The following is a 22464-nucleotide window of genomic DNA, read 5'->3' as shown; positions in this document are numbered from 1 at the left end:
AGTTCACATATATCCTATCCAGAGTGCTGTATAAATACTACTTCATGGACTACCAGAGACACACTGGGTCAGCGGTGAGTTTGTGGTGCCACCTGCACAAGACCATCAGCTATAAGACTTCACTAGCCACATAAATAGTCTAATACCTGACTTGATGAGCTGCAGAATAAAGAAAAAAAGAAAAACTGAGAAATCCAAGGAAGTGAGTAGTATGGGTGCAAAAATGATGACAAGAGGGGAGTCGGGTGATAGTGCAGGGGGTTAAGCGCACATGGCAAGAAGCGCAAGGACTGGTGTAATGAACCTGGTTCAAGCCCCCGGCAGTGAAGCAGGTCTGCAGGTGTCTATCTTTCTATCTTCCCCCTCTGTCTTCCCCTCCTCTCTCCATTTCTCTCTTTCCTATCCAACAATGATGACATCAATAACAACTACAACAATTAAGAAAAAAAGGGCAGCAAAAGGGAATAAATAAAGATTTTTTAAAAAATGAAACATGGTATCACAAATTAAAGAAATCTTTGTGTCAGATTTGCATGTGTGGACATGGGAGTTAGAAACAGTTTGTGCTAATCTATACATAGTAATATCTTTGAAAAGCTTTAGAAACCCCCAGATTCTCTGGATTTAATTAAAAAGCTATCTACTTCTGTAAGTTTACAATGAAATAAGGAAGTTGCTACGTGATATTGCCCAAGTCACAGCAAGGAATACAGATGGTTCAATTTGTTTTCTTACCCTTTTACCTCCATCACACACCACACAAAGCTTAATGGTTTCATTTCTACTATTGAGTATCTGTTGAATTATGGCCATAAGAACACACAGGGACATATAAACATATTTTGGGGAATACTATTTTATAAGAAAGTTTAAGTAATGTGGTTTTAAGAGAGAATTTCTCCAAGTTATTTAAACTTATTCTGACTCACAGGGTGCATTAGGATATTATTGCTGCTTCCAAGTAGTATTGCTCTAATTTTCTAACTTTATAAGAAAGAAGAGATAAAGGATAGGTTTAATATGTAAATGATGTATTTGTTCCAAAGAATTACCTCAATCAAAGATTTCATAGTATTTTAATAGTGGGAAAATGAGAAGAATCGATCCCTCCAGCATTATGCCTTATTTGTATGATGAACTGAAAATAACCATTGCTATTAGTAGTCACTCTTCTAATCTCATTGCAAATATAGCAATTTTAGATCCAGCAAAGCAACTTTTATCATCAGTCATATTAGATGGATGTTGTTAATTATATCTTTATTTTCTTATTGTTTTTATATAATGCATACTGTTTATTTTTAAATTTGGCACTGTGACATTTTATCATATATTTGTCTTTGTTTATTAGTATAACAATGATTACATATCTATAGTAGGAATCATACCAGTACTACAAGTTTGGGCAAGGTGGGAATATATTTTTAACTTTCTATGTTCTTGAGTGAGTTTCTTTTCAAACATAATAAAAACCTCAAAACCAAGAGAGAGAAAAAGAGACTAAATAAATGTTAACGGAATGGTTGGTCAGGTTATATCACAGTATATTTGATAATTAAGTAGAATATATATTTATATTACATACTTTATAGTGATATTAAATTGATCAACTACTAGTTAATAACTAGGCAGCCAAAAAATAGTTAAACAATGTGTATAATAATGTAGATGAAATAAAGCCTTGTTTCCTAGGAACTTGGCAAAATATATCATTTTGAGTTTCTTGAGTAGGATAAAGGTTCTTTACAAGACAATTTATTTAAAATGCATCTTACATTTTTGTTTTTTCATTTTTTTTCCCTCCAGGGTTATTGCTGGGCTCGGTGCCTGCACCATGAATCCACCGCTCCTGGAGGCCATTTTTCCCCCTTTTTGTTGCCCTAGTTGATGCAGCCTCGTTGCGGTTATTATTGCCATTGTTGACGTTGCTTTGTTGTTGGATAGGCAGAGAGAAATGGAGAGAGGAGGGGAAGACAGAGAGAGAGGGGAGAGAAAGATAGACACCTGCAGACCTGCTTCACCGCCCCTGAAGCGACTCCCCTGCAGGTGGGGAGCCGGGGGCTCAAACTGGGATCCTTACGCTGGTCCCTGTGTTTTGCGCCACTGCGCTTAACCCACTGTGCCACCGCCCGACTCTCTGTTTTTTCATTTTTATTGTGATTAATACTGCATTACAATATTTTAAGATTGCATTGTATACTTTCACACCACACCTATGAAAATTCTGTGTCCCCACCCTCCCACCTCCCAGAGATAACAACAATAATTCTCACAAGGCTTAGAAACAGTTTGCTTGACATTTTTCTATAAGTCACAAATATTTTAAACATTGACTGTAAATATATAGAGAGTCAACAATGCATGCTCAAATGTATAATTTAATTTATAAATTCAACATATCCTGTGAAAAAGTATTGAGAATCAGTGCAAAATGCATAGAATTCTGTCCCAGATGATCTTGTGTGAGATTCATGCATCTTGGTTTCTGCCCTTGACATTATACTATGATGTTGGTAAATCATGATCCAATGCCTCAAACTAATACATTAAGCAATTGTCATATACAGGATTAAAAGTCATACTGTCCACTTGGCTTTATAGAGGTACATTATCCTGCCTCTAAATGTCAGCTCCACTCTATTCCTTGCTGAATTGCTGTGGGACCTTGGTTGGAGGTTGAGGGGCTAGAGGTAGAATCCAGCCTTTGAAAAATCAGTGGGCAGTGTGAGTATGTGAAGTTACTTGGAAGTAGAAGATCAAATACTACAGTAGAGACTAATGAGAAAAGCAGTTAATATAACACAAAACTTAATAAAGTAACCTTGATTCTATTTTTATTTCTCCTGCTATTTCTATATATGTAGAAAATTTTCATCCTCTTGTTGCTTTCTTTCATTGTCCCCATAGATTACTGACTGAGCACTGCGTTGGTTTAGTAGTAAATCAATTGTTTTCCCTCAAGGGATGTATATCTTAGTGGAGAACAAACAATGGACATATAAATGAGGATATAATATGACTCCATATTGTGTGGATATACAATACTGGATATAAAGGAATATAAAAAACACTGGATATAAAGGAATATAAAATGAAGGAGAAGAGATTAAATAGTTATTGATATGTTTTAAGGAAAATGGTCAGGCAGACACTCCAAAGGATTGATGTGCAGAAATCAGTGAAAAAAATATGTTTTTTTCCCTGTCATTCTCTAAGTTATCACTCTATGACACTATCCATAGCTCTTCCTTATCCAGATGAACCATTCTCTTCATGTCATGCTTTACCTATATAATGTTGTTATGAGATATGAATGAAAATGAGTACTATTTTTTAAAATCCTCAGTCATAATCTATGAGAAAGTACTCATTAAGCTGTTCAAATGGCCTCCCTACCCGATTCTGTATCATGAGAGCGCTTGATTATAACTTTCTCTAATTTGTTCTTGCCTTGTCTTGTCCCCTAAGGGTGTCTCATAAAATGCCGGTAACAATGGAACAAAGTCAAATTTTTACATAAGATGATACAGAATATCATGGAAGGATCTGCTCAAATAGTTATGGCTGTTACATGGGGAGAGGATGGAACAATAGTAAAGAAAGCACATCAAATATTCCTTTAAGAATTATATATTGCTTGATGGGAGAGTCATAAAGACCATGAGAATCAGTTCAAATCAATCTTGAGGCATTCTAGGAAAGTTTGGAACCATAAAGTCTACCACATGTGACTGGAGAAGTATCCTGTTAGTGATCTGAGTCCCCTAAAGGTAAATCTATACATAAATGATGAGTCTAAAAATAACAAACACAATATATATACAGAGACTACAGATTCCATCAATAGCTGTGAACTTTGGAAGAAGTCTAGATGCTCACTCTGTCACACTACCAAATTAAATGGGAATTTTCATATTGAGTAAAAGTCAGGCTCATAAGCCTCATGGAACTACAATAACATGTTTTTAGCAATGTAGGATATTACCAAAATTATCAATGCTCTATCAATGTTGTTTATTCTACTAGACAGAAGGCTGAATATGTACAAATAACAATGGAAACCAAACAAGCTGTCTTGTCAACATTTAAACAGAGCTCAGTATATTTGGATTCATTCTGAAAATTGAGTTTCAGAAGTAGATTCAAATCATTGGTGCACTTACATAGGGAGAAGAGTGTTTTCCTTTTATAATCCTTCAAATCCAACAAGACTATGACATGGGGCAAGAAAATGGATCCTCCACCACTGATTTTGTTCTCCTAGGCCTCTTTTCTGACTCCAGGCATCCAGGCCTCCTCATAGCCATTGTTCTTCTCATTATGGGGGTGGCCATCACTGGGAACTCAGCCTTGGTCCTCTTGATTTGGAGTGATACCCACCTCCACACACCAATGTATTTCCTACTCAGTCAGCTCTCCCTCATGGACCTCATGCTAATCAACACTACTGTCCCCAAAATGATCACTGACTTCTTCTCTGGACATAGAGATATCACTCACATTGGATGTGGAGCTCAGATTTTTCTTTACTTGATGCTAGGAGTGGCTGAGTGTATTCTTCTAACTCTCATGGCCTTTGATCGCTACTTGGCCATCTGTAACCCTCTCAGATACCCAGTCATCATGACCCCTAGAGTCTGTGTGAAAATGGCCTCAAGTTCCTGGACTGGAGGTATAGTAGTCTCCCTCATGCATGCAGTTTATGCCATGCATTTTCCTACCTGTGGAGCCAAAGAAATTCACCATTTTTTCTGTGAAGTCATGGCACTTCTGAAACTGTCTTGTGAAGACACTTCAACTTATGAGAAAGTGGTGCTGGTGTCAGGTATTGTTTTCCTTCTCATCCCTTTTGGACTCATCCTGACATCTTACATTCTTATCTTCCTCACGGTCCTGCACATGAACTCTCCTGAAGGCAGAAACAAAGCTCTGGCTACCTGTTCTTCCCACCTCAGTGTGGTGAGTCTCTACTTTGGTCCAGCCATGATTATCTACATGACTCCAGGTTCCTTCCTTCCTGTTGAAATGGACCAGAATCTCTTTGTATTTGATGTAATTGTCACCCCCATGCTTAATCCCCTCATTTATAGCTTGAGGAATCGAGAGGTGTTGGAGGCTGTGAAGAAGATTTTATGCAGAAAGTTAATGTTTAAGCAGAAATGATGCGACTTTTCCTCAAAAAAAAAAAATCTAGATTTTGTTCTATTTAATGCTAGTGCTATTATGAAAAAAAAAAGAAAAAAAATATGTGGGGCTAGATGGTGGCACACCTGGTTGAGTGCACATGTTAGAAAATGCAAATACCTGTGTTCAACCTCCTGGGCCCCACCTGCAGGGGGAAGCTTAATATGTGGTGAAGCAGGGCTGCAGGTGTCTCGCTCTGCCTTTCTCCCTTTGTATCACCCCCAAGCCTCTCAATTTCTGGCTCACTATCTAATAAACAAAGATTTTAAAAATTTTTTAAATAAAATTAAAAAAACAACTGTGTAATACAATCTTTCAATTAAATTAGGAAAATTAAATTAGAAAAATTGTCTTTCACATTTCTAATAATTATTTTATTTAGAAAATGGAAACACTGACAAGACCATAGAATAAGAGCTCTGTATCCCATCCCTTACCCTGACAGATTTCCTATTCTTTATCCCTCTGGGAGTATGGATTCAGGGTTATTATGGGGTGTAGAAGGTGGAAGGTCTGGCTTCTATAATGGCTTTCCCTCTGAATGCGGGCATTGGAAGATAAATCTATACTTCCAGCCTGTCTCTCTCTCTCTCCCTAGTGGGGCAGAGCTCTGGGGAAGTGAAGCTCCAGGACACATTGGGGGGATCATCTGCCCAGGAAAGTCTAGTTGGCATCATGGTAGGATCTGTAACCTGGTGGCTCAAAAGGAATTAACATATAAAGCCAAACAAATTGTTAACTAATCATGAACCTAAAGGATGGAATATTGCAGATGAATATTTGGGGTTTCCACTTTGGAAATAGCTAGTACATCTGTTTTAGGTATATTCCAAAGGGCCCATGACTATTAGTTTTTGCCTAAGCCTGACACCTGATATTCAGGTGGACCCAAGTTATTGGCTGGGGAGATGATGTCATGGCTAGAAAAAGGGCTAGAAATCTGGATCAGGGAATAGTGTAGCTTCCAAATATGGGAAAAGCATATAAATATTGTTGACTATAAACCCCATTGTAACATGTGCACTCAACCAGGTGTGCCACCACCTGGCCCTGACTATAAACCCCACTGATTTGATCTGGGGCCCATACTCAGCATAGGAGCCTATGTAACCTCTACATCCATGGAGGTCTGAACTTACATTCTGTGGTCATGAGTAAGAACATTCCAAGTTGCACCAATTTCGGGACCCATCTTCTTCAGGTGGTAGGTAGAGTAAGTTATCCAGCCCCGCTTTGGAGGATGGAACATTCTCTAGCATAGTTGATCCACACTGAGGGCAAGGTCCTAGGAGTAGGGGGGTTACAATGGGGCCCAGTATGTTGTTCCTGATGGAGATGACCAGTGACAATGGAGAGAGGGATCTATTTGAGGTCTAGTCCCGTCATGTCTATTTGGGAATCTCAGGACTCCCCAACTAGGGCCCCAGCTGATGGGGTGGCCTGATAGTGACTAAAGAGTCATTGTTAAAGTATGCTAGTCTCTTACCCTTATTTAACTTTTGTATTCCTTACTTTGATAAGATTAGCTTTGGAGTGACTGAGGGAAATATAATAGGGAGTAGATGAGATAATTTTAACCATTCTAAGTGGGGTAGGTATGTTCCTCAACAGTGTTGTCCAAATTTATAATATAGACTACTCAGCTTATTGTGACCTAATAAATTGAATTATTTGAGGATGTAACTTCAGTACAAACCTTCAACATGATTCAAGACATCAGGTGGGTAATAGGGTCCTAATGTACTTTTCCTATAGACCTTGCAGTTCACCCCCATCCCCAGGGATCTATTAAAAGCATACAAGATATATATATATACATATATGTGTGTGTTATATATAACACAAAGCAAAACGTGGACTAAGTGTGGTATATTGCACCAAAGCAAAGGACTCTGGGGAAGAAGAGAAATAAAATGGATAGAGAAGGTGTTGGGTCCTGGTACATGATGCTAGAAGTGGATTTAAGAGTGAAGTATGAATTTTTTGTACTTCCCTAACACAGGGAGATGAGAAACTGTACATGTATCAACAAGTTTATTGTAAACTATTAAAATTCCAATAAAATGAAAAAGGTAAAGATAAAATATTTAAAAGAAAGTTGATACCATACTACTAGGCTGTAATAAATTATGAAATCTCTTTTGCTATAATTTCTTGGATGAAACTTGAGGAAATCGTGTAGAGATATGCTAATAAGGGAAGCATAAATACCAGATGACCACACTCAGAGGTGGGACTGCAGAAATGAACAAAAGGGAAAATGCTGGCTCCATCATAATAAATAAATATTTACAATAATTTTTTTTGCTTCCAGGGTTATCGCTGGGGCTCCGTGTTTGCACTATGAATCCACTGCTCTTAGAGGTCATTCCCTCCCCCTTTTTTGTTGCCCCTGTTGTGATTATCCAGACTTGCTGGATTTATCAATGCATTTTACATTGCTGTTGTTATTGGATAGGACAGAAAGAAATGGAGAGAGGAGGGGAAGACAAGGAGAGGGAAACAAAGACACCTGCAGTCCTGCTTAATGCTTGTGATGCGACCGCCCCCTGCAGGTGGGGAGCTAGGGTATAGACCGAATCCTTATGCCAGTCCTTGAGCTTGGCACCATGTGTTCTTAACCTGCTGTGCTACCGCCCGGCATCCTTAAAATATTTTTAAAAGCATTAAAAAAAACAATACCATTGTCTTCATCAATAAAGATAATTTATAAAAATTGAAAAGGAGCAGTTTTTGTGTTCTCCACAGATATAACAAATGTATCAGCAGTAAAATGCATTGATAAATTCAGCAAATCTGGATGCTTCTTGATTCCCTCTCTTTCTATCCTTTGCTTACTCTTAAATAAATGTCTGTTTAGCAAGTGAACTCCACTGTGAGTCCTATAGGAATAAGGTGAGGATTAATACTGTATTTCTTGCTTTTATTGATATGGTGGATCACGTTGATTGATTTATGTATATTAAACCAACCTTGCATGCCTGAGATAAACCCCATTTGGTCATGATGAACACCCTTTTTAATAGACTGCTGTATTAAGTTGGCTAGAATTTTGTTCAATATTTTAGTATCTATATTCATCAGAGATATTGGTCTGTAGTTTTCTTTTTTGGTTGTGTCCTGTCTGCTTTTGGTATCAAAGTGACGTTGGCTTCATAGAAGCTGGAAGGGAGTATTCCAGTGCCTTCAATCTTCTGGAAGACTTTTAAAAGTAGAGGTATTAGTTCTTCTTGGAAGGTTTTGTAGAATTCATTTGTAAAACCATCTGGTCCAGGACTTTTATTTTTGGGAAGATTTTTGATAACTGTTTCAATTTCATTAACTGTAATGTGCCCGCTCAAGTTACCTACTTCCTCTTTACTTAGTTTTGGAAGCTGATAGGTATCTAGTAAATTGTCAGTTTCTTCTAGGTTCTCTAGCTTGGTGGCATATAGTTGTTCATAGAAGCCTCGCATGATATGTTGAATTTCTGCATTGTCTGTTGTGATAACTCCTCTTTAATTTATGATCTGATTTATTTGAGTCTTCTCCCTTTTTTGTTTTGTGAGTCTGGCTAAAAGTTTGCCGTTTTTGTTCACTCTTTCAAAGAACCAACATTTACTTTCGTTGATCTTTTGTATGGTTTTCTTATTTTCAATGTTACTGATTTCTGCCCTAACTTTAGTGATTTCTGTCCCTCTGGTTGCTTTTGGGTCCTCTGTTCTTCTTCTTCTATGTCTTTTAAGATGTGCAATCAGGCTGTTTATTTGTTTATTTGTGCCTTTTCTTGTTTCCTAATGTGTGCTTGTGTGGCTATGAACTTCCCTCTCAGTACTGCCTGAGCTGTGTCCCAAATATTTTAATAGCTTGTGTCTTCATTTTCATTGAAGTCTCGAAACATTTTGATTTCTTCCTTTATTTCCCATTGACCCAGTAGTTGTTAAGTAGTATACAGTTGAGCTTCCACATTTTGGGACTCTTACTAATCTTTTGTTGATTGTTAAGTGTTAGTTTTCATTCCACTGTGGTCTGAGAAGATGTTTGGGATGATTTCCATGCTCTTTAATTTGCTGATGCTGTCTTTGTGATGTGGACTTGAGTAAAATGTGTATTACAGTTTCTTGGGATGAATGTTTCTGAAAATGTCCAATAGTTACAGTTTATTTATCTCCTCATTTAGCTCCCTCATTTCTCTGTTGATTTTCTGCCTGGATGATCTGTCAAGTTGAGAAAGTGGGGTATTGAAATCCCCTACTATGACTATGTTGCTATTTATATATTGCTGTGGCTCTTTCATTTAGATGGCTTCTCATTGGGTGCATAGATGTTAGTAATTGTTAAGTCCTCTTGATTAACTGATCCTCTGAGCATTAAGTAGTGTCCATCCCTATTTTTTAATTTTACTTATTTTAAAATCTATCATGTCAGATATGAGAAAAGCTATTCCTGCCCTTTTCTGTGGGCCATTGGCTTGTATGCTAATTTTCCATTCTTTCACTTTGAGTCTGTTTTTCTTGTTGAGGGAGGTGGGTTTCCTCTAGACAGCATATTGTTGGGTTGTATTTTCTGATCCATATTCTTACTCTGTGCATTTCAATAGGTGAATTCAGGCCATTACCATTTATTGATATCAAAGATTGAAGATATTTTAATGCCATTCTTCTATTCTCTCTCCCCTCTACTGTTTTCTGGAGTTCATCTATTTTGTTACCCTCTTCTCATACTGTTTTAGGTTGTTCAGCTAGTTGTGTTCTTAGTTCAACTATTTCAGCTTTCAGCTCTCTAATAACCTTGAGATAATTAGTGTTTTCTTCCAGAGTCTCATTTGCTGTCTCTGTTTTCATCTGTGTGATGAAAACTCTTTCAAACTCTTTACTCACTTCTGTATTTTCTTAACAATCATTTGGATGTTGACCTCATTATTTTGTGCTTCAACCTCTGGGGGGTTTTTAGCTGGACTCTTGTCCTGGTTTATTTCTCCAATATTTCTTCTTGTTGGATTAACCATTTTATATACTATGTTATGAGGTCCCTCTCTCTGTACTTTTCAAATTACTGATCACTCTTGCTTGGATTGACTTGTGTCTAAGTAAGGTCATTAAAGGGTTCACAGTTGTTGAAACTGACAGTTTTTTCAACAGTATTTTAATCCCTGAGTTGGAGTACAGTGGCTTAAAAGCCTCTTTTGTTCTTTTTCTTCCCTGTAGGCTATTAGAAACTTGGGGGTTTTAAACTATAATTAGCCTTCTTAGTTCAATCACTGATTCCTGACCAAGAGATAAAACAGGGTAGAGCAGAGATAATTCAGTGGTTATGCAAAGAGACTCTCACAGCCCCACCACTTGGTCACCAAGGTATAGATCTTCTCCTGAGTTTCCTCCTTAGTTAGTTTTCTGTCCCCTGGTGTCAGCACAGGGCCTCCTCCCACCCCAGTGCTGCTCCAGATTCTGAGGGCAGTAGCAGTGGAGACTCACAGTTGCATTTGGTGAGTCTTAGGGGAGTCCTCTCCTCCCTTCAGCCATATTTTTGTTGGTGAAACAAACTGGAGGTGGTGTCTCAACTGGTAAACTGCCGGACTGTTACCAGCCACTTAATCTCTCTCCCTAGGCTCCTCTCTGTCCAGGAGCCACACATATTTGCACTCACCAGTGATTTGGTGGGTTCCTGAAGTCATCCTAGTCCTGACTTGTTGTAGTCCCAGTTGGTCTCCTTTGGTATTCCTAGTTGACGAGAGGAGAGGAAAGAAACATAGCTGCTGCTGCTCCATAGCCCCACCTCCGCAAGTCTCTAATACTGTATTTCTACATGTTAGATGAAAATGGTTTTTGAGGATTATCATTTCTATAAAGTTGACATTTAATCATGGATTTTAGAAATTATTACAAGATATACTTCAAAGCAAAAGTGCTTAGTAGTCCTCTCTGATTAGACTTAGATCTAGTAAGTTTAGTAATCTAGTAGAATGGTCGAAAGAAGGCACCATAAATTTTCCAATCAAATATTTATTATTAGGCCTCGACGCCCTCCTCTCCGACCCCCTAGTTCACTTTCCTCACACACTGTATGTACTTAACTAACTACAGAAAAGAAAGTAAGTAAGATACACCTCCTAATCTCTACTGACAACACCACCATTATTGTCACACATTAATAATCTTTAGAAGAAACACTGTATACATTTGGCCAAGAGATATATATCAACCAAAGAACAATTAATGTCCCTAGGATAACTTTTACTAGGGTCAAAAAAATAAGTGCATTAGGGGGTTGTATTGTTATATGGAAAACTTAGAAATGTTATGCATGTACAAACTATCATATTTACTGTTGAATGTAAAACAGTAATTCCCCAGTAAAGAAATTTTAAAAAAAGTAAATGCAGTAAAACTCAAGGTTAACTTACACCCCACTAAAATCATCAGTGTATTTCCTAGGTTAGACCCCAGAGACCTAATTTGGAGATAATAAATGACAACGCTTTTACAGCTGGAAGAAAGTCCAAGTTTGCCAGATGGAGAAGGAGCTACAAAAGTTGGAAAAGGGCAGAGGAGACTGGGTCACATAATGACTGCCTTTTTGGTCATTTACAAATGGTGGAGCAGTATTGAAAGTGTCTCCTTTTCTTTGTCTTTCTCCTACTTCTATCGCTGTCTCTTGCCCTCTATAAAAACAAAAAAGACACTGGAAACAGTGGATTCATGCAGACACTGAGTCTCAGAGAAAAAGCTGGTGTCAAACAAAACAAAACAAAACAATAGGAGAATTGGATGTTAACTCCTTTGAAATGTCTTGTTATAATGACCACTTGACCCAGCTATATTATTCTCTGGCACTGTTGTTGGATTTGATCTGCCAAGATTCAGCTCAAGAATTTCCCATATAAAAACAAAAACAATAAAATATCTAGGAGTAAACCTAACCAAAGAAGTGAAAGACTTGTATACTGAAAATTATGAGTCACTACTCAAGGAAATTGAAAAAGACAAAAAGAAATAGAAAGACATTCCATGTTCATGGGTTGGTAGAATTAACATCATCAAAATGAATATACTACCCAGAGCCATCTACAAATTTAACGCTATCCCCATCAAGATCCCAACCACATTTTTTAGGAGAATAGAACAAATGCTACAAATGTTTATCTAGAACCAGAAAAGACCTAGAATTGCCAAAGCAATCTTGAGAAAAAAGAACAGAACTGGAGGCATCCCACTCCCAGATTTCAAATTATATTATAGGGCCATTGTCATCAAAACTGCTTGGTACTAGAACGTGAATAGACACACTGACCAGTGGAATAGAATTGAGAGCCCAGAATTAAGCTCCCACACCTATGGACATCTAATCTTTGACAAAGGGACCCAGACTATTAAATGGGGAAGCAGAGTCTCTTCAACAAATGATGTTGGAAAAAATGGGTTGGAACATGCAGAAGAATGAAACTGAACCACTGTATTTCACCACACACAAAGGTAAATTCCAAGTGGATCAAGGACTTGGATGTTAGACCACAAACTATCAGATACTTAGAGGAAAATATTGGCAAAACTCTTTTCCATATAAATTTTAAAGACATCTTCAATGAAATGAATCCAACTACAAAGAAGACTAAGACAAGCATAAACCTATGGGACTACATCAAATTAAAAAGCTTCTGCACAGCTAAAGAAAATACTACCCAAACCAAGAGACCCCTCACAGAATGGGAGAAGATCTTTACATGCCATACATCAGACAAGAGGCTAATAACCAGAATATATAAAGAACTTGCCAAACTCAACAAGAAAACAAATAATCCCATCCAAAAATGGGGGGAAGGCTTGGACCAAACATTCACCATAGAAGAGATCCAAAAGGGTGAGAAACACATGAAAAAATGCTCCAAGTCTATGATTGTCAGAGAAATTCAAATAAAAACAACAGTGAGATACCACTTCACTCCTGTGAGAATGTCATACATCAGAAAAGGTAACAGCAGCAAATGCTGGAAAGGTTGTGGGGTCAAAGGAACCATCCTGCACTGCTGGTGGTAATGTCAATTGGTCCAACCTCTGTGGAGAATACTATGGAGAACTCTCAGAAGGCTAGACATGGACCTACCCTATGATCCTGCAATTCCCCTCCTGGGGATATATCCTAAGGAAACCAACACACTCATCCAAAAAGATCTGTGTACACATATGTTCTTGGCAGCACAATTTGTAATAGCCCAGACCTGGAAGCATTACAGTTGTCCAACAACAGATTAGTGGCTGAGCGAGTTGTGGTATATATATATACAATGGAATACTACTCAGCTATAAAAAATGGTGACTTCACTGTTTTCAGCCGATCTTGGACGGACCTTGAAAAAATTCATGTTAAGTGAAATAAGTCATAAAGAAAAGGATGAATATGGGATGATCTCACTCTCAGGCAGAAGTTGAAAAACAAGATCAGAAAAGAAAACACAAGTAGAACCTGAACTGGAATTGGCATATTGCACCAAAGTAAAAGACTCTGGGGTGAGTGGGTGGGGAGAATACAGATCCATGAAGGATGACAGAGGACCTAGTGGAGGTTGTATTGTTATATGGAAAACTGGGAAATGTTATGCATGTACAAACTATTGTATTTACTGTTGGACGTAAAACATTAATTTCCCCAATAAAGAAATTTAAAAAAAAAGAGTGAGAGAATACAAAGGATAGAAAAAAAAAAAAAGAATTTCCCAGATACCTAGTTTTCTTTCTAGTGAGGCCCTTTCTTCTTGGGTTCTATTGATCTCATGAAAATTATTCAGGAATGATCTCATTCTATGGAAAACTGAAAAGAATTTTGTGTTAGATCTTATTTGAAAGCCTAGTGTAATTTATTATGATGTCAGTGAACCTGGATTTTTGTTTTGTAGCATATACTTGATTTTTGCTGTAATAATTAGTTTATTCAGATCATCTACTTCATACTGGGTCAGTCCTGTTAAGTTTCTGAGGAGGACTTATAATTAGATACATATATGGTGCAAGAGTATCATGATACAAACCTAAAACTAGGCAACAGGTGCACATCATAAATCTTCAGAGACATTAAATGTGTGAAAAATCTGCTTGTGACATGTTTATTCCTTGAAATGTCTCAGGTACGTCACTGCAAATGATTCTAAACCATGTTTTTCGTGTCCTGATTTCAAACATTTCTTTATTGCTATTGGAGAATAAGACAGAAAACCGCGATCTCACTTTTTTATAAAGTATATACTTTTATTTCATATACAAAGTATAAATATCTCTCAAGAAGAGCCTCAAAAAGAACTCATCAGTCTAAGAGCTGGAAAAGTTGAGCATCTAGGGAGTCAGGCGGTGGCACAGTGGGTTAAGCGCACGTGGCGCAAAGCGCAGGGACCAGCGTAAGGATCCCGGTTGGAACCCCCGGCTCCCCACCTACAGGGGAGTCGCTTCACGGGCGGTGAAGCAGGTCTGCAGGTGTCTATCTTTCTCTCCCCTCTCTCTCTGTCTTCCCCTCCTCTCTCCATTTCTCTCTGTCCTGTCCAACAACAAAGCAACGTCAACAATGGCAATAATAACCGCGATGAGGCTGCAACAACTAGGGCAACAAAAAGGGGGAAAAATGGCCTCCAGGAGCGGTGGATTCATGGTGCAGGCACCGAGCCCAGCAATAACCCTGGAGGAAAAAAAAAAAAAAAAAGTTGAGCATCTGTACAGGTTAAGCTCCTTGGAGCAACAAACTTCAGAGAAACTGCTTTTGGTTTTTAACACACACATTTGTCTAAATGAAAGTTGTGATGACTATTAATGGTGATTTCAGTGATGGTTCAATGAGGAGAGAGAGAGAGAGAGAGATCACAAAAGAGTGTTTAGCACTTAGAAAATCACTAATGATAATTTTAAAAAGTTGAAAAATAAGAAAACACAAAGCAGAACTTAGACTGGAGTTGGTGTATTGTACCAAAGTAAAAGATGCTGGGGTGGAGGAGGGGAGGTTTCAGGTCCTGGAACATGATGGTAGAGGAGAGCCTAGAGGGGGCTGGATTATTATGTGGAAAGCAGAGAAATGTTAATGCATGTACAAATTAATGTAGTTTACTGTTGACTGTAAACCACTAATCCCCCCCAAAAAATTGAAAAGAAAACACTGTAAATTTGTATACTGTTTGCAGTTTTTTACCCATTGTAAGTAGAATGAGGACATAACAGAGTTTAGTGGGAAATAGATGGGAAAACCCACTCACAAATCAGGAAAGTTTGTGTGTAGAATCTTATGTGATTGCTAAGAGTGGACTAGTACAGGAATCTTTTAAGCTTTCCACAACTCATATTTTCCCCTTATGCCAGGAAACCATCTTATATTGGACAACAGTTACAATGCATAGTTAGCTTGCTTCTGGGATCAGAATGAAAATTAAGTCCTTGAATTCATTTTATGAATATCAGTATTAACCTAGCATGCATCTGAAGATGTTTCTCATTGGAAATATTTACATAGTAAAAAATATATATCTTGCCAACAGTTATACACATGTAAAAGAATACATACACATTCCTACTCCAACAGGAATCTAGTCAACTAAATAAACTTTCTCTTTTTTTTTCCTTTCTTCATTAATGGATTACAGTTGACAGTAAAATACAATAGTTTGTACATGCACAACATTTCTCGGCCTGGGTTGCTTTCAGGTTTTGGCTATTACAAATTGTGCTGCTATGAACATAAGTATAGACAAACCTCTTTGGATGGGTGTGTTTGGTTCCTTAGGATATATCCCCTGGAGAGGAATGGTAAGGTCACAGTAAACTTTCTAATATCTTGAGATGTAGGAAGAAGGTAGGTTGGAGTTTTCTTTTTGCTATAGATTATTTTGGAAATGGCACAAACACAGCAAGAGCTCTTATAAGGGAAAACCAAAGTCATTTGGAATCCAGAAAAGAGTACATAGCTCATAACCCTGAATCTTAGCAGCTTTGCGACCAGTAAATACTATTTTCTTTGCCCATCATGTTGAAATCATAGCACATATTCTCTCCATCTCACATTGTGGTCTTGAGTACTGTGCAGCATAAAGTAACTGAACTAATGTTTGTCAACTCTCTAAAAATTCCAAAACAAATGCAGTTTGTTGCTTCAGCCTCAAAGAAGTCATGTAAATTTCAATAATAATGATGACAACAACAACAAAATTCACCACAGTTTCCATGTGCAGCACATTCACAGCAGAGATCAGAGCAGGTAGCCAGGACAACAAAAAGATCTGCAGGGACACATAGTGCCCTATGTCTGCTCTCACTGGACCCTTTGGGGAAAAAAAAAATAGCATAAAAAGGGTTGACAGTGGTTCCTTTGCATGTAGAGAAATGAATGCTCCCATTAGCTGGATAAAATCTCAAACCAGAAAGAAGTTCTTGAGAATAAAAAATACCTCTCAACAATTTCTGGATTTTCCTGGATAGATGGCAAGACAAATGTTCAATCTACCTGGATATATTTCAAGAAAATGGACAAAAGTAAAGAAACAAGATTGTCAAACTACTTATTCATAAACTCAGATAAAAAGAAAACTAAGGTAAGGTCAGAAAAAAAAAGAATGATTTTATTTATGAAATAATATTTTGACTGTATTTAAATGTCATAGGCAAGTGATATTAAAAATCTACACTTTGACAAAGGTAAAAATATTTCACCAATAAATTCAATATTCCAGATTATTTCATCAAGATATTTTGCATTATTGTGAGTTTCCTGTTAAAATAAATGCATTGCAAAACAAGGCAAAACAAAACAGTAACAGAGGCAAAATGTTTCTAAGATTTTGTGAGAACTATAGTGATTATCTTTGAGAAGTGGGAGAATAGAAACACAGAACTTTGGTGGGGGGGTGAAGTGTGGAAATATACCTAGTAATATTACAATCTTTTAACCTATTATTAACCACAAATGAAAAATGGACAAAATGAATGCACACAAGGGAGGTTGTTCAATAACACAGTATGTGTTTTAGATGTACAAAGTCACTGGTTTAAGCTTGAACTGTATATGACTCAATGATACTCTGATCTCTCTTTCACTCTCATGTCCTGAAGAGTTGACATAAAAGTGACAGGTTAAATAAATTTTCCAGAAGTGATAAACCTTAGCATACTAACTTAAGAGTAATATAATTGATTAATAATATATATAGTATACTAGTAATATATAACATATATATAATATCTTATATATAATATACTAATTTAAGAGTAATATATCCTCTCAGAAATAACTGTGATTATAGACTCCTCTACAACCATATAATGTTCTGTAAAAGAAAGAATGCCCTGTCCAAAATGACTGCTTGATTAATATCTAATCCAAAAACTATAAAGCCCATGGACATAAATTCTGGCCAAATACATTTTCCTCTAATTTAGAAACACTCTCAGAGAAATTAGGATGTGATTACACTTTGAAAGACAAAATATAAAGGCAGACAGTGTAAGAGGATATAAGGGGTGACCCTGTAGAGAAGTACTAAAAAGAAAGATAAAACGGATTCCTTTCTTCTTGATGGGTATAGGGAAGATAGTATTATGGTTATGCAAAGAGACCCCTCATATAGGAGGCTCAAAAGTCCCAGGTTCAATCCCCCACACTTATACAAGACAGAGCTGAGCAGTGCTTTAGTAAAAGGAAAAAAACTAAGTTATTATAAAAGTTGATGGGTAACTTTAAAAAAAAATAGAAAGGGATGATGATTGGAAGAGTGAGGATTGTGTAAGAGAAAGGAAACTGAGCTACTGATTGCAGACTAAGTATGTAACTGTGGTTCTGAACTTGAAGTTACTGGATATATAGATAAAGGAGAATCAAAAGATGAGAGGTAAACAAAAGGAATCTGGTTTTATTTCATGTGTGAATGTGCCAATAAAACCTCAAGACTATGCTTCTCTAACAGCTAATGACTGAGGCCTGAAAGACTGATGATTCATTCAGTGTTCTGTTTCTTTGACTGACTATTTCCTGCAGTTAAATGTCTTTCAGGAAGGACAGATTGTTAGATTATAAGATATCTGTTTACCAGGTTTTTGTTGAGGAATCAAATAGGGAAAGAGTGTGAAAGAAAGAGGGCACCCAGTTTTTCCAAGATAAAAGGAAAGTACCAACAGGGCAGTGCTGGTAATAGGACAGAACTCAGGATCATTGCATATGTTAGGTCATTGTGTAAAGAATTAGCAAATGCATTCACCAGAGGCAGTCTTGGTAAGAACGTTCCACTCTGCATAATGAACCTGTTTACTACTTGGTTCAGGGCTATCAGCTATAGGAAGCAAGGTCTACATATGCATAAATGTGACAGTGTTAAGATGCAGAGCAAGAAAAGTTATGTAACAGGTCATTATGCTTAAAACTCAAGTTTGAATTAAGGAGCAGAGTCTGCCATAAAATGTAACTACCATGACTGGTTCTTCTATCTTTGCTAGGTAAATCTCACTGTAGTCTGTCTGAAAGGGTTAATGTGTCTAATGATTACAAAAAGGACACTTATCAAATCACCCACGCTGCCAAAAAACAGAAACACTCCAAATACATTGACTCATATTTACAGATCTTCATTTGAGACTTAAGTTCTGAATATGAATGTCTTTTTAAAAGGTACATTTTTCAAAAAAAATACATTTTTCATTTTAATGTAAATTTAATTAAAATTGTAAATTTAATTAAATTTATAAATACATGATGCTGGCCTATATTAACTATATGGAATATTCAAGATTATAAAATATATAGAGATAATATGAGAATAATTTTAAAGTTAAAATTATTCAAGAAACTCTCATGTCTGCAGTTTGGAGGTCCAAGGTTCAGTTCCCAGCATCACCATAACATAGAGTTGAACAATGGTCTGGCCAAAAATCCAAGTTAAAATTAATTATGTTCGTAGCATTATAAACACTCACTCACAGTCCTTATCCAAAAGAGTAAATTTTATAATGATTTGGAGCATTGTTTTGCTCCCTAAGCATTCTAAAAGTAAAAATTCAATGTAAGTTTCAAATAACTGAAAAATAACTGACAATAAAATCCTGCATATAGTCATGAAATCAAGGTAATGATAGAAGTAGAAATTTTTCAACAGCTAAGTGATCTGAGAACAATAATTAACTTTTCCAAACTTCAACTACATCTCACTAAAATAACAGCTAAAGATGACTAAGGATAAGGTTGAACCATGCTTTTCCAAAAGTATTTTCCAACTCTAAAATTCAAAGCCTCTACAGAAATATAGTGGCCCTAAAGAACCTTTGTGATAAGTAGCCTCAAAGATTGTGCCTTGTGATCCTTGTCCAAAAGAGAAAAAAAAAATAGGCCTTTGTGTAATACTTTATCTCATGAGCAAGGTCAGGATTTTATCATTTATGCTATTAGATTTTTAAAGATTGTAGATTGTTTCTATCTTGCTTTTACTCGCTATCTTTCTTCCTCTTTCTACTATCCCCCTTTCTCATAGAAAGCCAGCTCCCACATTGAGAACTACTCCATGGAACGTCAAAGAACTAATAGAGCATTCCAGCTAACATCTCAGTAAGGCTAAACTAAACCCTGAAAACAATACTTGAGTGAACCTGGGAACAGATACACTCCAGCTGAGAGTTCAAACCAAACTATCTCTACTCAGCACTGTGATTACCATTTCATCAGAGACCTTCAGGCAGATGTACCCACCCAAGATTCACTCAGGTTCTTGATGAAAAGAGCCCTGAGGTAATAAATGTGTATTATTATTTTATCTTGAAAATATTATTATATAACAATAAGTAACAAATATAGTCTCCAAGGAAAGATTACTTTTATTTTGAAAGTGCCTGTCACCAGATGCATGGAAGGGGAGTAAGGAACTACTACCTTACTGAAACAGACATATATGATTAATTTAATTAAACAATTTATTCTAATTATGGTCAAGTGAATTGCTAAGGAAAAAAAAAAAGCAAAATGGTGCCTCTACTCAGTTTCTGAACTATAATATAAGCACAGGATGAATACAGATTAGAGGGCTGGAGAGATAGCATGATGGACATGCAAACAGACTCTCTCTCATGCCTGAGGCTCTGAGGCCCCAGGTTCAGTCCCCAGTACCATCATCAGCCAGAGCTGAGCAGTGCTCTGTAAAAAAAAAAAGGGGGGGGAGGTGGGTAATTGTGCCAGAAACTGGTAGCTATTTGCTAAACCTATTACATATTCTCCCTATATATTTAGGTAGCTATATTTCCCAAGATGTCTTGCAGTTGGGTATGGCCAAGTAACAAGACCCAAATTGAGCCCTTTGTGGGTGAATATATTGACACTTTTACAACTTGCTACCTGTATGTTTGATGCAGATAAGCATACACACCTTGAAAGTCAATGCTATAGATGAGTAAAAGAATGACAAAAGTCTGAGCCCCTACAATATAATTCAGAAGAAAGCCAAGCACCTCTCAAGAAAGTCTATGTAGACTTCATTTTATTAAAATATACATTATAACAATGTTACTAAGATATAGAATATTATTTGTTGCAAGGTATACCACTGTTCTAATAAATAAATCGCAATAATATTAATTAAATGGATTCTATGAATATACTTAATATATGAAAATGGGATTTAATAGGGAAAATGCAGGTACATGAATTTTAGCCATTTATCTTCAGCATTTAGTTGTCATATGATCTAAAGCAAAGCTATTTACATTTTATGGACTAGTCTCTGAGATACCCTTTCAAACTAACAGGCTACAATTCCATGATGTTCACTCTCATATTTGATAGTCATTTTTCAATGAAGGTTAGATTTCATTATCATACATTTCCTCTAGCTCTTGACAATGAAGGAACTTCCTCTTTCTTTTATACAATATATTATTTACATTTACATTACAGTTCCTTTCATAATTTTATTGTCACTTTGATTAGTTTCCTTCAATAGGCAAAGGACTTTGGGATCAGAACCTACAGTATTTAGAAGGATGGGAAAATGTATTATGGGGTGGAGAAAATGTCATAAATTTCCTCATTTCAAGAAAGTAAGACAGAATAAATGGAAGAGATGTAAAGAGACTGTAAAATGAGTAGTACGGAGTTTAGGTGTTGGCACTGATTTTGAGCTACAGCAACTAGAGGGAAATTGGACATTAATTATCTCAACTAAATGCTATTTATTCCTTGAACAAAGGGAAGACATGGAAGGTGTAGGAAACCTACTTCCATTTGAAATGTACTATAACACAATTGGCAGAGTATTAAACTATCTTATGTAGATATTGGTAAGTAAACAATTTATAGAACAAAATTCAGTATTTCTTATTTATTACATTTTTTTCAAGGGCTGATTACTCCTAACAAGGTAGAGACATGGAGAAAAAGAATGAATCTCTGAGTATGGACTTCATCCTGCTGGGTCTCTTCCCTGGTATGAGACATGTCAACCTCCTTATCTCAGCCATTCTCCTAATCTATACTGTGGCTCTTACTGCAAACTCCATCCTCATTCTCCTGATATGGGTGGACAGTCATCTCCATACACCCATGTACTTCCTGCTCAGTCAACTGGCTCTCATGGACCTAACATTAATTTCTAGCACTGTACCCAAGATGACAACTGACTTCTTCTCAGGGAGGAAAAACATCTCAAGGGTGGCCTGTGGCACTCAGATCTTTTTTTTCCTCACTTTAGGAATTGCTGAATGCATCCTCATCACTCTCATGTCCTATGACCGGTATGTGGCCATATGCAACCCTCTGAGATATTCCCTCATCATGAGTCACAGGGTCTGTCTACAGATGGCTTTCATCTCTTGGGCTGGAGGTACCCTTACATCAATGGTACACACAGCCTATGCCCTGCATTTCCCTATCTGTGGCTCCAGAGAGATTGCTCATTTCCTGTGTGAAGTCATGGCCATCCTAAAGTTGGTCTGTGAGGACATCTCTGCATATGAGAAGGCTGTTGTGATGACAAGCATTATAGTGCTCCTCATCCCCTTGTCCTTCATTCTGTCATCTTATGCTCTCATCTTCCGGGCTGTGCTTCACATGAACTCACCTGAAATTAGAAACAAAGCCCTGGCCACCTGTTCCTCACACCTGACTGTGGTCAGCCTCTACTTTGGTCCAGCCATGTTGGTCTACATGAGGCCAAGTTCTTACCACAGTCCCAAACTGGACCAGGTTCTCTTTATGCTTGGTGCCATTCTCACTCCCATGATGAACCCACTCATATACAGTTTGAGGAACAAGGAGGTGGTAGGAGCACTGAAAAAGATACTAGGACGCTTTCTAACCTCAAATTAA

At 37.1% G+C, this 22464-nt stretch overlaps 2 protein-coding genes across 2 annotated transcripts; both read left to right on the top strand.

Annotated features, from left to right (window-relative positions):
- Positions 1 to 4197: 4197 nt before the first annotated feature.
- On the top strand, positions 4198 to 5163 carry LOC132532767 (olfactory receptor 2T27-like). The gene has a single exon (XM_060171481.1). It carries the CDS (start codon positions 4219 to 4221, stop codon positions 5161 to 5163), a length of 945 nt encoding a protein of 314 aa, XP_060027464.1. The 5' UTR covers positions 4198 to 4218.
- A 16362-nt stretch (positions 5164 to 21525) lies between these two features.
- LOC103113244 (olfactory receptor 2V1-like) lies at positions 21526 to 22464 on the top strand. Its single transcript, XM_007522769.1, has one exon. The coding sequence runs from the start codon at positions 21526 to 21528 to the stop codon at positions 22462 to 22464; it is 939 nt and encodes a 312-aa protein (XP_007522831.1).

This window comes from Erinaceus europaeus, chromosome 2 (assembly GCF_950295315.1).
Source record: "Erinaceus europaeus chromosome 2, mEriEur2.1, whole genome shotgun sequence".
NCBI classification, from domain to species: Eukaryota; Metazoa; Chordata; class Mammalia; order Eulipotyphla; family Erinaceidae; genus Erinaceus; species Erinaceus europaeus.
Note: the sequence above shows the minus strand (reverse complement) of the source record. Positions and strands in the feature narration are given on the sequence as shown.